Source organism: Moschus berezovskii, chromosome 14, assembly GCF_049115385.1.
Source record: "Moschus berezovskii isolate FMDL1 chromosome 14, NW_MosBer_1.0, whole genome shotgun sequence".
Classification (NCBI taxonomy): Eukaryota; Metazoa; Chordata; class Mammalia; order Artiodactyla; family Moschidae; genus Moschus; species Moschus berezovskii.
Genome location: NC_142473.1, coordinates 7,786,727 through 7,803,007, shown reverse-complemented (window position 1 = coordinate 7,803,007; position 16,281 = coordinate 7,786,727). Strand labels below are relative to the sequence as shown.

General features: G+C 39.8%; 1 protein-coding gene across 2 annotated transcripts in view; it reads right to left on the bottom strand.

The window, feature by feature from the left end:
• Nucleotides 1-1,169: 1,169 nt before the first annotated feature.
• The window catches only part of PDGFD (platelet derived growth factor D), a 279,429-nt gene continuing 264,317 nt past the window's right edge, over nt 1,170-16,281 (bottom strand). For both annotated transcript variants that reach the window (XM_055422855.2, XM_055422854.2), the window contains exons 6-7: nt 13,141-13,355; nt 1,170-3,839 (exon numbers count right to left, since the gene is read on the bottom strand). In XM_055422855.2, coding sequence (XP_055278830.2) covers nt 3,714-3,839; nt 13,141-13,355 — 341 coding nt within the window. In that variant the 3' untranslated portion in view covers nt 1,170-3,713. The remainder of the gene's footprint in view (nt 3,840-13,140; nt 13,356-16,281) is intronic.

The window sequence follows — 16,281 nt, the reverse complement described above, 5'->3', positions numbered from 1 at the left end:
TAAAATACTGCTTATATATCTATGACTAGTACAATTTTTGTCATAAAAATCCAAGTTATATAAATAAACTACTTTACCTATCCTTGCCCCATTTTTTCCCCCATACTTTGACTCCATGTTAGCTGGTATTTTTAGTGGTAAAATTGATTCTTGCCACAAAATACATGTCTCTACTCCCTTTTCCCCAAAACCCAACACTACTGAACTAAATAAAGTGGTAGAGTTTCACCCAACACTGTGCAGTTGCCATCCTGTCTTCAGTGGGATGATGAGACCAAGGCTACAAGCAAAAGCAAAAGTTCACAGCAAGATGAGCTCTCTTTAGGCTTTGCCTCTTCGCCTCCCCCCACCAACAGGGCACACACCAAATTCTATAGGAGAGTAGCCCCTAAGTAGGCCCAGAAAGTGGCAGATTTGTCACTATATCCAAGGCCTTCTAGCTTTTTCTCTGATGCACGATGACACTTTCAGCCTCCACCTGCTGGGAGGAAAAGCCCCCAGCTTCCACAGATCACTTCCCAGGAATCCTGACAAATGCTACCAGATTGATCATCTGCCTTCACATAATTTTACATGGTTTAGTTTGTAATTTACTGAAAGCACTCATGTTATGAGGGAAAACTATATATGATCTTCAAATCTAGTATTTTGAAATATTTGGGATCATTTTAAAAGATCTTGCAGGTTTAGGCATTCTGTTGAGGGCGTTGGTTCTAAATAATGAAATAAACTCATATTGCAAAAAAAAAAAATCTGGTTAACACTGACCCACCAGCTGTGGTGTTCATCTAGATGGGTGAGGGTGTGAGGGTGAACATAATGTTATTGATTTCAGGCCCGAAAGGAGAGTGAGCCTGTGGACTCTCCAAAGCAAAGAATGTCAGAGGAGGATATCTTCTAAAAGCCTGCAGGGAAACAATCAGTCAAACCAAGAAGCACCAAGAGCAGCAAAAAACAACACAACTCAAGTCCCACTCCATTTCCGGTTTCTGGTGGCTTCTGGAAGGGACAGGGTAAAAGCCTGCTTTCAGGGAACAATGTTCTAAAACCAGGCCCGCAGAACTCCCCCAACCTTGTCAGACAGCTGCATGTATTTGGGGAAGTAAGTCTGTATCATTGTGCACATTTTAGAACTGCACTTGAGTACTAAATAATGGAGTAGCTTTGTTTGTAAGCAATGTTTATTTTTCATGAAGATAAGAGGCAAATTACATTTGTTACAGAAAACACTATGAGAGGAAAAAGCTGCATGTTAACAATATGACCAAAAAAATCAGAAAAATTTCTACTTATGAAAGTGCTCTGTCCTGTAACATTGAACAGAAGGCATTATTCCAGGTGAGTGAGCCACACAGAAATGAGGATTTATTAGGATTTGTTTTGAAATGTAATTTGTATGGTGAGCTTTTTATTCCTTTGATGGCAATGAAGCAGATTTATTGGCTACATGTTGGAAGTGCAACAGATAACAGATAACCAAGGGAGAAGTTTTAATAAAACACTCAGGAAAGAAAAAAAAAAAAAAGAGTGACACTGCATGCTTACATGGCAGCTAATAAATAAAAAGTCGAGATAGGGCTTTAACTGAAAACCATCCTGGTTATTGCAGCTTGGAAGGTTTATTGAAAATTGGGTAGAACAGTCTAATTTTTCATACTTAACAGTTGAACAAGTTAGAATGATATAACTCAAATTTTGGTTTTGGTCCAGGAATCCTGTGTTTTCACAGGAAGCTTGCAAGAGGCTTGCAGGGGAAGAGTGATTACTGATTATTAAAGGGTCTGGCTGTTCTCTTTCTGACTGCGCTCTGGATTTTGGACAACTCAACAATAGAGTATTTATTTTTACCAGTCATCCTTTGAGGTAAAAACACAGGACACTTTCAGGGAAGTTTTGAAGGAATACCTTCAATAAGCATTGACCTTTCAAAGAGCTGAGCAGAAATTACTTCCTAAATATACTTGAGAACTTGGTCCTGAAAGCATCATGCTCAGAAATCCGAATATATATAGGCTGCTCATCTGACACTGGGACTTAATGAGCCCCAGTCACACATCCCTCATTCGACTTGGCTGTGTTCAGTAGGGCCCTGGACTACCAGCTCTCCGTTTTTCTTTCAAGGTGAGAAGAAAAATGTCCTTCTCTCTGAGCGGCTCCAGAGCTGTCTTGATTTCCATATTGCTCTCTTAGAGTCTTGCTTTGGAGAATGATGAGTCACTTCCTATGCCTGCAGTCAGTCCCCGAGGCCTTAACAGACATTAAGGAGCCAAGGAGGAAAACTTACTCTAAGTATCAGTAATAACTACCAATGCAAAAGCCATTTCCTAGAGTAGAGCCAGGCCAACCCTGTGCTCTCACAATTTGCAGTGAGGCTTCTTAGAACAAGTGCTGGAGATTTGGAAAGAACCAGAGACCCAAGGTCTTCTTCCACTTGGTTCAGAAACAGGAATTCAACTGAATTGAACAGTGAGTACATAGTTAGGAATTTATATCAATGAAATTGGGTGGTTTTCATGCACAAAAGCTTCTGGACTATAAGTAATCCATGCCAAATATAAAATGCCATTGTGTGTATATATATATATATATAAAATACATTGTCTCATTTAATAATGACTCATAAACAGATTTTATATATATATGTATATATATATGGAAAAGATAGGAACACAAAAGCAAGATACATAAAATTAATTGGCATAATCTGGAGAGTATGAGTCATTATTATATATGGATCCCAATCAAATATTCCAGCCCACTCCCAGTTGTATTAATATTTCAGTGCTCACATTGTTTTTTACTTTCAACTCCTCAGACTTTTCAGTGAGCATTATTTTGAAAGGCTCATACAGAGTCCCCATGACATTCTCCAAAGGAGTTACTTTTGTGGAGAGGTTTTGAGAAGAAACAATTCAAAATTCTGCTTCAGCTTATACATTTTCTCTCATAGGATAATAATAATAAACCTTGTGAGAATTTTTTGAAGACAGGTGTTAATGAGTTTGCATGCCTCAGCAAGATACACTAAGAGAAGACTTAAGGGCTTTATTTATAAAGCACCTATATTATGATGGCATGCTTTTGGAGACAGGTAATTATTGTCTATATAGGTAAGTATGTAGTACATCTCATGAGAAAAATGGCTAGGGATGTATCTTTTTCCAGAAACCATATTTCCCTCTTTTTATAATTAAGATGTAGGCACAAGAAATGCTCATTTATTGGATTTTTACTATAAAAGGTGCTTTCTTTAAAAGAGTAAGACCCAAAATTGTTTTGTGATTCAAAACTTAAAAATAAACAAATTACTCTTCCAAATCTTCTGAAGACATGTTTAATGTATTTACTATGTCCCTTATTTTGTCAGATTTTAAGTCTAAATAATTAAACCATATGTAAGCTCTGGTGTACCTGGTTATATATACTGAGTAAACCATTTGGTCTATTTATACAGACACATGGAGATGATATATATATATCTCCTCAGACACTATTATTAAATGCGATCCTATATTCTTGGATATAGAGGTTGATGATACACCTTTCTACTTGTCATGGCACTAACAAAGCTAGGTTGAAACTCAGCAACCACTTGTATTCATTGCTTTGCAGGCTAATAGTAAGTTCGGTTGCTGGTAGGAAAGGGGTCTCTTACCACACCCTTCTCAAAATAAAGGTTCTTTTGTGTTTAATGAAAGTACATGCACATTCTCTTATCGAGGTGGTCTTGAGCTGCAGATACAGTCGCACCGCTCATGGTGATCCAACTGGATGTCAACGAGAGCCATGTGCTTTGCTCTGCCCCTCCTCTTGAAATGGCCGGGTTCAAACTTTAACACCTAGGACAAGAAGCATTTCCTGTTAGAAAGTACCTGGGATTTAACTCAATTACATGCCACTTATTCTCTTTATGACAACTGGTTCTTAAGCCTTTGAGGATCCATTGAAATCTACAGGCTTACTATCAGAATGCACACATACAAATATTGTTATAGATAATCACTGATTCCTTAAAGTAATGGAATCCACTGATCACAGAGTAATGCCTCCTGCATTACCTACCTGCAGGGTTATGAGGACCACAGGTGTCTGAGCAGGTGTTTACAGATAACTTTCTAAGGGCCTGCTTTGTGCCAAGCACTGTCCCCAATATTGTTAATATCACAAAGAGTCTTCAGACTAAAGCATGTGTTATGGATAAATACAATGCTGAGACAATACTCTGTAGACAGGACAACGGATACAGTTATGATCTAATACGCTGGTATGGGGACTTCCCTGGAGAGTGGATAAGAATCCGCCCGCCAAAGGTCTGGGAAGATCCCACATTCCACAGGGCAAGTAAACCTTGTGCCCCAACCATGGAGCCTGCGCCTGAAGCCAGCGCTCTGTAAACAAGAGGCCCCCGCAGTGAGAAGCCCTTGCACCACTGAAGAGCAGCCCCTGCTCACAGCTGGAGAAAGCCCGTGTGCAGCAACAAAGCCCCAGTGCGCCACCTCCCGCCCCGCAACAACGCTGGCGTGGCTAAACGCGGGTGAGGTAAGGCATTTTGCCTCCTTGGTGGTCATAAATAACTGAAAATATGTGTACGTTCTTGCATATTTGTTAAGTTATATCAAATAATACCCTTTACAATTCAAAACAGATCATGTTCCACAAAAGTTTGCATATTAATACCTTTAAAACAATCCAACATTTCTTGAATAAATCACTTCCTTAAATTTTTACATTAATAGGTGTAAATGTGATTTAAAAAAATTTTAAGTTTAAATAGAAGCTAACCCTTCTTCCCTAGTGTGACCTTCACTGAAGTCAATATTTGCCATCATATACATAAATACTTGTTTTCCATATACAGTCAATTTAATTGCTTCTTTATTTATACTCTTAGGCTCCTGTTAGCTTTCATTTTTGAATCTATTTTCCCTTTTAGACTTTAAACTCTGCATGATACTACCATACAACTATGTAACATTTTGTAGTTTTAAAAAAATTTGCACATATGCACTATTTCATCTGCCCCAAGACAAACCTTGTCATACAGTAGAGAAGGCGTCTTTACTCACAGTGTATAGGCTGGCGACTGAGATTGTAAGGGAGGCCAGGTGCCAGGTCTTCTGTCAGCGGGCACTGAGGAGCAGTGCGTTGTTCTCTGGCTTCCAGCACACTAGGACCCAAGGACCAACACCTCTCTAATGTGGCTGAGCTTCCTTCTGTATCTCAAAGGCGTGGCAGGCACACGTGTGAACTGAAATGGGGCCCTGATGCTTGGCGTACTGTGCTCCGAGATGAAGATTAGATGCGAGGAAATCTTGTTTTCTAGGCTGTATAACTTTTCATGGCACCCCCCCCCCCAATTTTTCTACTGAGGACTGTCTTCCTAGCAATGTCCTCATCCTCACATTACCTGTTTCAAGTTATAAGCAAATCAAAACCATCTACTAGGAAAACAGGCCTAGAGCCCTCAGTCCCCATGCATCCACTTTACTTTAGCGTTTGCCTTTTTAAAACATTGAGGGGGTGATATTTATTTACTTGGCTGCATTGCATCTTAGTTGCGGTGCGCGGGATCTTCCCTGGGTCCTGCAGGAGCTTTCACTGGGGCGCACAGACGCTCTCGCTGTGGCACACGGCCTCTGGAGTGCACGGACTCAGCGCTTGTGGCACGCGGGCTTAATTGCTCCACAGCATGTGGGAACTTAGTTCTCTGACCAGGGACTGAACCTGTGTCCCCTGCATTGCAAGACATATTCTTAACAACTCGACCACCAGGTAGGTCCCAACATTTAGTCTGCTTTTCCATAAGAGTTCTGTGGAGCAGGTCATTTGTCCAATGTTCAGTAAAGTAAGGAACCTGGGCTCTGATAACACAGGGTGAAATACCTTGTCCCATTTGGAGAAGAGCTTCAAAAGGATATTTGTACTTTTGTGAGTACAAACTGGGCTTGGGGGATGGGGTGGGAAGGGATGGCCTAGAAGAGTTCATGAGGGAGGCATAAAAATACCGGATTATGGTAAAGCTCTTCCCAGTGCCAGTTTTGATAGCCAATTATATTATCCTCTTTCCACTGAACATACACTATGCATCACATAGTTTCATATGACATATGCTTTCTCTCTATTAACAAATGCTTTGAGGGCAAGGATAGCAAAAATAATGACTAACACTTTTGAGTATTTGTTAGATGCCACACGCTGTTATGACTGGAAGTATTAAACATCTTGCGTATCACTGTAATACTATGATAGGTACTTTTCTAATACTGTTTCAGATAAGGGAAGAGAGAGACTAAGGCTGCAGAGTCACTGACTGGTGTCACCAGTGTTTGTCTCCAAGTGGCACAGCACGTGCCCTTATTGGGAAGGTGGTCAGCAGCGTTGCGAACACAGTAGGTTTCCAGTGGGATGCCGTGGAGGGTAACGCTGCCACTTCACAATATAGGGACCTATGTTCACGGCATCTTTCCTATCTCCTCCCTATATCACTTCTACCCCAACCTCCAACAAGGGGAGGGGCGCAAAACAAACCAAACCAGAGACCAAAATGAAGTGGCCTTTGCTTTGCATCACTTGCAAGTCTTTTACGATTTTGAAACAGAATTTCAAGTACTGAGAGCAGAGTGACAATGATATTTTCCTTTCTCTGCTCCCGTGTTCACTCCTGCTTCATCTCTAAAGAAAATAAAAACTGTTGTTTCTGCATGAAAAATTAATTAACCAAAGCATGGATGCAGTGTATATTGCATTTTGGGATATTAAATATCCTGCTATGATAGATAGGAAAGCCCTCCTGTGCCACAGTTGGTCAGAGCACCCTGGAAGAGCTTACAGCTCGGGTTCCTGCAACTTTGCCAAGAATTTCTCTAATATTAGTCACTATTTTCCAACCCTAATAAACCAGATCTGGAGGTTGAACTATTCAGGGGAAGAAAATGATTCCTAAGAAGCTGAGCAGATGATAAATATTCTCTTTTTTAAAAAGACCATTATCAAAGCCTAATAAGTTGTCATGACTGACATCTATAAAATCAGTGCTCTGTTGATTTGCTTCCTCATTTGATGAGAAATGAAAGTGTGTGCTTTGGGGTGAGAGCCGAGCCTGGCCAGTTTTTTCTAACTGGTCTCCTGATTGTTCAGGGATTTTCCCTGTGTTTTATATTAAACCACGTTAGCCCAGTATATATGTGTTTAGCTGATAAGAGGAGAAAAATGAATTGGCAGACACTTTTCCAGACAAGACAGGAAAGCACTGTTGGAACAAAGTGGAAATTGGACTGCTTTACTGGCTGATCACAGCCCTGATGTTCAAAGCTTTCAGGCCACGTAATAGTCTCAGGTTCAGGTACACAGCACTGAAAAGAGGAAGAAAGCAAAGCTGATTTGAGAGAGCATGAGAACTTAAAAGGAAAATGAAAAGCCTTTATCTGAGAAAGCAAACTGTCTCTGGGTTATCTGGTCACCTTTAAAGGGAAGGAACCATTGAATTAATTACAGTCGCCGTAGGACACTCACTAATAGGTACCTTCACAAAATGTTTTCCTATTTTCTGCTCTATGATTCACTGCTGCAAGCACACACACTGAAATAAAAACCCATGGAGGAGCAGCCAGCCATTTCTTATCACCTATGGGTGAAAATGGCATTCTTGACCCTTTTCTACCATCTGGAAAACCACATGAAGCCAAGGAAAGTTGATTTTTATTAAATGGAGAATGACTGAAGCAGTTGGTGGCTTTCATACCACTACACAAAGATGCTCAGTTTGCAAATTACTATATCACAAAAGATATTTACTACAATTATTCTCTTTGTTGCCAATAAACCACTGAATGAATCATGGCCATGAAGTTATTACAGTAATAAAGCAGTACTAGACAGAAAAGCTACCTGCTGAGTTGGGCTCTTGTTTATTGGAAATATTAAAGAAAGGTCGTTAAGGCCTTGGAACAGTTCTCAAATTAATGGCTGATGTAGGAACACAAGTACATATTTTAGGACGTGTGCACTGTATAAACCCGAATCATTAAGGGTTTAGTTAAGATTCACCCAATTTCTAAAGCAGGCAGCATTCAGTATACACACTTTCTTAAGAAAAAAAGCTTCATATTTTTCCTTACTTTATGATTTCTTTCATGCTTATAGACTTTATAAAAACGTGCATACAGTTAAGATTTTTAAGGTCTTGTAGTCAACCTTTCTGAAACCTAAAGTGACTACAAGCAAAACTACTTTGAGATGAGAAAACATATTGTTTTCTACCTGGGTAATTGCACAACTTGAAGGTAATAGTTTCAAGGGAGATTGAGAGTTGTAAGGGAAGGAGTGATACCAAGTCCTGAGATACAGTCCTCAATAAGAAAGACACAAATAACAAGAGTTCAGCAACGTTTCTCTGACAAGCTAGGTATGAAGGTGACTAAAGGCTGGGCTTATAGTGTGGGTCTATACAACCCTTGTGAATTTTGAAAATGGAATCTTGACATCTGTGGACATTTACTTATAATTGAAATTTTCTTGTGAACACTCTGGGGTTTATTCAGCTGCAGTTCTACCTTTAGAGGACTTAAATAGGTAAATGATTTTGACAGTATTTTAGAGGATTAATGACTACATGTTCAGTCCACCAATTGCAGAAAACATGACGGAAGCTGAGCTGGGCACCAAATTTCAGAGCATGGCATTAACACTGAGTGTCATTCGTGTCACAAATGGGTCTTTGTCTAGTTGGGGAGTATCATGCCCGAAGGCAGGTTTGCTCAACTTTGGCAAGAAGGCCTAATATGAATCCAGATCTACATGGAAAAGGATGTATGCACTTTGCTGTATTTAGAGGGTCCCGGCACCAGTAAGTCAGAAGGGAGCAAGCCCGACCACACTCTCAGGATATTCCACCCACATCTGTCGAGTGCTTTACAGCCTTCAGAGGCTTTCATTGTCCCAGGATCCCCAAGAGATAACCAGCACAGGTGTTACTAACGATGAGTGGATAACTTTTTACACATAGTCTACACACATTATATGTTCCAGATCATATCTTTGTTCTTTTGTATTTTGTTAGCATTTCAACCACCAACTTGTTTATATTCCTAACACAGTCTCGGCAAGATAAGATTTAGGGAGTGGTGAACAGATATCATATAATTTCAGATCTGTCTGGGAACTCAAAATTGTAGGTTATCATAGGGAATAAAAGAGGAAACCCGAGGCCCTGGGGGGTTTTAAGTGGCTGGTCTGAGGTGGCCAGACCACATACTCTCTCTTCAGCTGTGTGATTTGCTTTGTCTCTATTGTCTTGTATCTTATAGGAACAGGAAAGGCCTGCAAGAGAATCTTCTCAAGGTCTCACTCAAAGAGGGAGAAAGAAGTAGGGAGACTCTACATAAGCTCTAGAAATGCTGTTTCCAGAAAAAGAATACAGATTTTTGTGACTTTTGTTATAATCATAAACCTCAAATTCATTGCCTTTGCCATAGAGTAGAAACTTTTGGAAAAATGTTGTTTTCCTGTCTTCTTCGTCTCAATTTGCGATTTTAGCTAAATTTGTTTCAATGATATATGCGTAAAACATATTAAAATTAAAAGTACCATTCTTTTATCTCAAGTCTAAATCTCAATATTTTATTATCTCCAATCAATCTTTTGTTTCATATATAAATATCTGCTTATACCTTCTACCTGTTAGGTTTAATGGGCAACAGATTTTTAATACAAAATTCTTATATTTAATATAAAGTTAAAAAAGGCATTTACAGTAATTTTTTCATTGTTCAAGTGACTGGAATGGTTTAGATGCTGTAAGTGCCAGAGACAGAGTTGTGTCTCGGTTTATGCTGTTCACTATGGGAGCCCCTGACCATGTGCAACTATTTACATTTAAATTAGTTTAAATTAAATAAAATTTAAAAATTCAGTTTCTCATTTACATTACACACATTTCAAGTGCTCTGTAACCACATGTCTATTGGATAGTACCAATACGGAACTCTCTCATCACGGCAGAAAGTTCTAACAGATAATGCAGTTGTGCCAGCATTGGGACAAAATCATGAGAGGTAGGACAGTGAAAATTAACTTGTCTTTCTCTGGTGCCTCCTAAGCTTTTGGCTGTTGACTGAATGGACCTAGCCAGGAGATCAAATGTTTAAAACAATACAATAATAAGTATTAATCTAAAAGTTCAATATATTTCTAGGGAACATCCCTTCATTATACTAACAAGGGAACTAACAAGGGAAGATAAGAACTAAAATAATAGCATCCTCTAATTGTCTACAGAGTATGTTTTCTGGAATTTTCTCTTTTTAAAAATCCCCACCGAAAGTATTTTTTACATTCTATATATTCCAAGAGAAGGAATGGTTGCTAGGAAAGAGGAAAAGTACTTTAGCAGGATACCTACAAACTTTTCAGAAGAGGGAATTGTACAGATGGAGCATTTTATTGCACAGTGCAAAACGCTCAGATCTCTACAAGAAGTCATGTGACCTGGGGAAAGAGCAACGATCTTAACTTCCTTTTATTTATAATTTCTAATTATTGACAATTTTATAATTTGACAGTTTAATTTCTTGGATTTTACTCCTTAAATGTTGAACCTTGAAATATCTGTGGAGAGTCATAGAGGCCTGCTTAGGTGGCAAGTTCTAGTCACCCCCTTAAGGGTGCTCATCTCTCATAAAAACTCATTCTCATCAGTTACAACCAGGAGGCGGGGAGACCAGTTTCTCATTTCTCTGAGTTAAGACTATAGGCACAAAACTAACAGAAGAGAGGACAAGGATTCTTTCCTCATAAGACTGAGCCCAAGCAACCCCTATTTCTGGAGATGGAACGAGTCTCCTGCTCTTTTCCAGGGCACTGGACAGTGATGCTTGGGACATACTTCAGGGATATTTTAGGAGGCTGGGGAAAATGTGCCAGCCGCATGTGTTCCAGGTGTGCAGTAACTGACGGAGTGATTGATGCTCTTTTGTCCTTTTGTCCACAACTCAGCAGAGTGATTTTTGCACAGAGCTCAGCAGACTCCGAGAAGTAAAAATATCATGACACGTTTCACAGTGATGCTTTAGATAGCAGTGTCAAAAAGATTCCACATTTTAGACCCACTTATGTGACTGAACAAAGAGATCAAGGGCTTTGCCTTCTAGATATTAATTGTGAATAGAAATTTATAGGTAACAGCCTCTGTGCAGAGAGACAATAGACCTAAGGAAAGGACCCTTCAGATTCTTTCGGAGTTAACTGTCTGGGAGATGAGGGCCCTTTTGGCTGTGTGTTTAACTCTGTGTTTGCACAATAAGCAATTAAAAAAAAATCAAACTACAACTTCTCTCTGAGAGGAGAGTCAAGATGAAAATAAAGCATCAAAGGCCTGAACTTACATGTTTTCCTCACAGAAAGGACTGGGTAGAGATCTTGTCACTTCTTGGCTTATTTTAACGCAAAACAAATTATTGCATTCTGCATTTGTCCTCAGTGTATGACTCAACATTACAAAATTCAGGTTCTTAGACACAAAGGACAAAGTCCAATCTAGAGTTCATCAGGTCATACAAAAATAAAACACAATGAACACAGACAACAGCATTCTCTGGATATGAGAACAGATTTTTTTTTTTTCCTTTGAAAAATGTGAGGTGGAGTAAGAAATTCTTGTTACTAAGAAAACAAGCTCTATGTAGGTCTCAAATCGTGTCTGCATCTGTCTGGGGTAAGCAGGGTTATTGTGGCCTCCAAGCTCCTACTTTTTCCACGTTGAAAATACCACTTATGACGAATCCCTTTTCACTTAGCTCAGCAATTGCCTCTTAACTGATTATTGTTTTATTGTTTTCAGGGTAACAAAGTGGTTGTGTAAAGTGGAAGATTTTATTTAGGGAGCACCCTCTATTCCTTTGTTTTGATGGATCCTGATGAAACGCAGCTCAAACAATAATTCCTAACAATAGTATTTGGTTCATATTTTATATTTTAAACATATTTCAATATGGTATTTTACCTCTCACAAAATGCACTTCACATGCACTGCTTTGATTCCCCAGAGCCACCCTGTATGGGATTATCAAATAATTTCTTAAATCCTGTTTCATATACATGAAAACTGGCTCTCTAAACTTTAGTGACTTGCGTAATCAGGAAGTGATAGAGTTGCTGTCAATGTCAAGAGCCGCTCTAACTCCCCTTACGTCCACTCTGTGTTTGATCTTCAATAACATGCTATATATTTAAAACTAGAGCACTCGGTGTTACCGTTGGTAAGTATATAGACTTTAGAAACAGTGGGTCAGTTTAGGTCCATCTCTCCGAGTTACTGACCAAGTCACACTGGTCAACCCACTGCTCTCTTAGGCTTCAGTTTATTCATATATAAAAAGGGCATACAAATAGCACTCCCTTGACAACATGTGGAGAAACTGCCAAGTGAGCTAATGACTGCTTACAATGATGTCTGGTACACTGTAAAGGCTTACGTGTATTTCCTGTTATTATCATTGAAAGTTGCTGCTCTCCTTAAATTTTCATTCCTCTTACATCTCTATGTTTACTTTTGTTTACTTTTGCATAATTTTAGAGCTGATTCCCCAGAGCACTCAGTTATATTTAGTAAAAATTAGTACTTCTGGAAGAAAAATATTTCCATAGTTAAACATTGAAAAAGTCTCTGACAAAGTATCTTTTCTGACAATTTATACTTTGCTATTTTTACCCTGATTCATTTTTCAATGAGTTGATTGAAGATTAGCTCTTAGTATTCTCTTAAAGTAACTTAGATTTGCAGTCATATGCTGTAAATGAATCCCATTATATTTCTGTAAGTAAGCTCTCAAGTTATTGCATCATGCATTTGATTGTGTATACTAACAAGACTGTTGTCAACCCACATATATATTATAAATAAGGGTTAGGAAAAGGAATCCCTGCTCCAGGATGGATCTACACCCTCCCCAGGGACCTGCCTTTGCAAGTTAAGCTCAAGTACAATTTCGCAGTCATCTCACTGGGAGGTACCCTGTGCAGTGAACAACCAGAACAGCCAATGCAATGGCCCAGTTTCCCCGTACCCTAGAGCTTACGGGACTTTTGTAGCTGCTAAAGGACCAAGTGCAGCACTGCCACAAAAAAATTCTGAAAATGGCATACCTCGTGATACTTTTTCACAGTTTTCCCTGAATTGCACGCACAGGACTTCCAGTTGACAGTTCCACAGCCACAGTTTCCTCCGCAGCGCTGCACAAGGAGGCAGCGTGGAAAGAAGACCACATTGGTAAGCTTCAGCTCTTCTCTCAAGTTGACGGAGTAATTCCTGGGAGTGCAGCTGTAGCGCTTGACATCGTCATTGAGTCTGTCCAGGTCAACTGTAAGAAACACACGTGCTGGGTAACCAAGTGCACAGCTGTGGCATAAACCTCAGCATGCGTTTTGGGAGCAGGGTGGGGAGATTATATGAGGACAGCCTTAACCCAGGGATTGACCCTATTCATGGGATCTCAACGACTTCCTCAAATACCAAAGGTGAGTGTGAGTGTCGCATGTTCAGTCATGTCCAACTGCGACCCTGTTGACTGTAGCCCACCAGGCTCCTGTGTTCATGGGATTTTCCAGGCAAGAATACTGGAGTGGGTTGCCATTTCCTTCTCCAGTACCAAAGGTAGAAAATCTAATTTTCTTTTGATCCTATCTTCCCCTTAAAAAAAAAAAAAATCAACAACAGCAAAGAGAAAACAAAAAGACCTTCAAAAATTTAGCTAAATGTTGGTTCAATTTTTCTTGCACCTTTATAATGCAAAAAAAAAAAGTTCCAATGAAAGAAAATGAAACACTCAGCAATTTAAAATAATTGTCTTTACTTTAAAAAACATATATGTGTGTGTGTGTGCGTGCGTGTGCAAGAAATGTATATATATATCTTCTTGACTTCAAACAACTCCTGACTCTAAGCCATTACTTAATATAACCTGAATTATATCAGGGATATGTTAGGGAGAATTATTCTGATTTATTGATCCGACAGTGAAATTCTACAAGTAAATGTGATGAATAAAAAGTTTTAGCTTCATTGTAACTCCAAGGTTAAGCAAAATGTCAAAGGACGAGGAATTTGGAGGTTGTGAATATGATGCATATTTGTGTGCTGCATCCTAGATGGCAGTATAGTGTAGTGGGTAAGTGCTTGGGCTCTGCAGTTAATCTACAGCAGCATCTAAATCACAGTTATGTCTCCTTTTAGTTGCTAAGTTACTTGAGTCCTCTATACTCTTGTCTCTTCATCTATAAAATGTAAATAGTGTAACTTTACTCTTTCAGCAATATTTGAAGTATTGAACGCAGTGTGCCTGGTATTCAGTCTGGTTATTACCATTCATCTTGATTCAGCTTCTCCAGTTTTTCCCTTTAAAGTCAAATGGTCAATAATTTAAAAAAAAATTTTTTTTTCAGATCTGCCTCTTCTATTTCTCTCTTTTGGCCATTATTCTATATAAATAATTATCTGGGGGATTTGCTATCAGGACTTGCTAAGAGCATTACACTAAATTTTCAGATTTTAGTCATTAATATTTTACTTGAGTTAAATTTGTATCATTGTACTATATAAATTATATTTTAACTTGTGGTCTTGAACTCCATCTAATCATCCATCTATTTGTCATTCAGATCCTCTAGTGGGTGAGCACGTACATGACTATCTTCTCACAAGAATACAGCTAGAGGAAAGTCCTCTGTTCTTTCCCGGGTTCCATCCCATTTCTGAATACACTTCCCTTGTCACCAGTCAGGCTACTGCAGGAGGAATCCCACAGATGCCAGACAATTGTCATCAGACTTAATCTGATTTTAGCCCCATTAAATGTCTTAGTCCTAAACCAAAACTGCTCGAGGAGTAGTAAGGGTACTCTTTTGGGGTAGAGGTCAGAGGCTAAGGATGCTGTCAGTAGAATGCATCTGAACGAGACAGCAATGAAAGAAGGCACAAATGGATGAAGATTCCACTTAACCCCATGAAGTCAGCTAAAATGCTGGCCATACGGTCGATGACCCCCTAATAAATGGCAAGTGGACTCATGCTCTGCCCGCACGCCTTTGATTCTCAAGGGCATGGATTTTACCCCAACTCTTACATGCTGAGCCCAGGACACTGTGGGAGCTGCATAAATGCTAAATAATTACTGTGCATAATTGATGGCTGTTTTTCTCTTCCTTCGCAAAGACATATCATAAGTTTAGCTATAATCAATCCAGTTTTAAATTAAATGAACTCTGTCTTGGGAAAGGAACCATTTCATTGCTGCTAAAACCCTGAAAATAACTGCAAGCAAAGCAGAGAGGATTACATAAATGGATTAAGAAGTACTGCAATCATCCATTACAAGTGTCACCTTGAGATAAATACTGATGCTGGCTGTGCATTACTGCTACAGACAGGGCTAATGCAGAGGGCCAAAGCTGCTGATTGTGATGCTGGGAAGATATTTTGTCCACTATCTAGGAGTAAGAGGTGCTATTTGCAGGAAGGGATTGTAACACGTGAGGTTTCCCAGGTGGCTCAGTGGTAAAGAATCTGTCAATGCAAGAAGACATCAAGGGACTCAGGTTCAACTCCTGGGTTGAGAAGATAACCTGGAGGAGGAACTGGAAACCCACTCCAGTATTCTTGCCTGGAGAATCCCACGGATAGAGGAGCCTGGCAGGCTACAGTCCATAGGGTTGCAAAGAGTTGGATATGAGTAAGTCACTGAACATGTGGTAAAGTGTGGAAGGCCAAGAGGGATGGGAAGGAAGTGACAGACTGAGTGTAGGTGGGTTCAGCCCTGCCTCTGCTAGGCACCTGACACACAGGCCTACTGACTGCTGCTCCCCACCCTTTTGAGACGTGTGTTACTTACTCAGAGTGAATACTAAGTAGGAAAACTGGGCTTGATGTCATTTTCCCTTTTGCTGCCTGGTCTCCACCACATCAGGCAGAATGGGGGGTTGGCAGGCAACTTGGGGTTGAAGGGAGAAGACTGATCTCCCTGGCATGATATTAAGCTTTTCTGTATGGTGGTGTGCTAGGACTGGGGTGGTGAATGGCTCCATCCTTATGTCCACAGTATGTCCAAGCCAAATCATAGCGTGTTTTCCAATGGGCGCTCAGCTGATTGCTTAGAGGGCCCTCCACAAATCAGGATAGGCATGCATGCCTTACTTGTCTTGGAACAAAACTCTTCACGTTGTATAACTGTTTCACTGACTCACACTGGTTACTTCCGTTTCCTACCAGCCATGAAGAGATTTACAATGCTG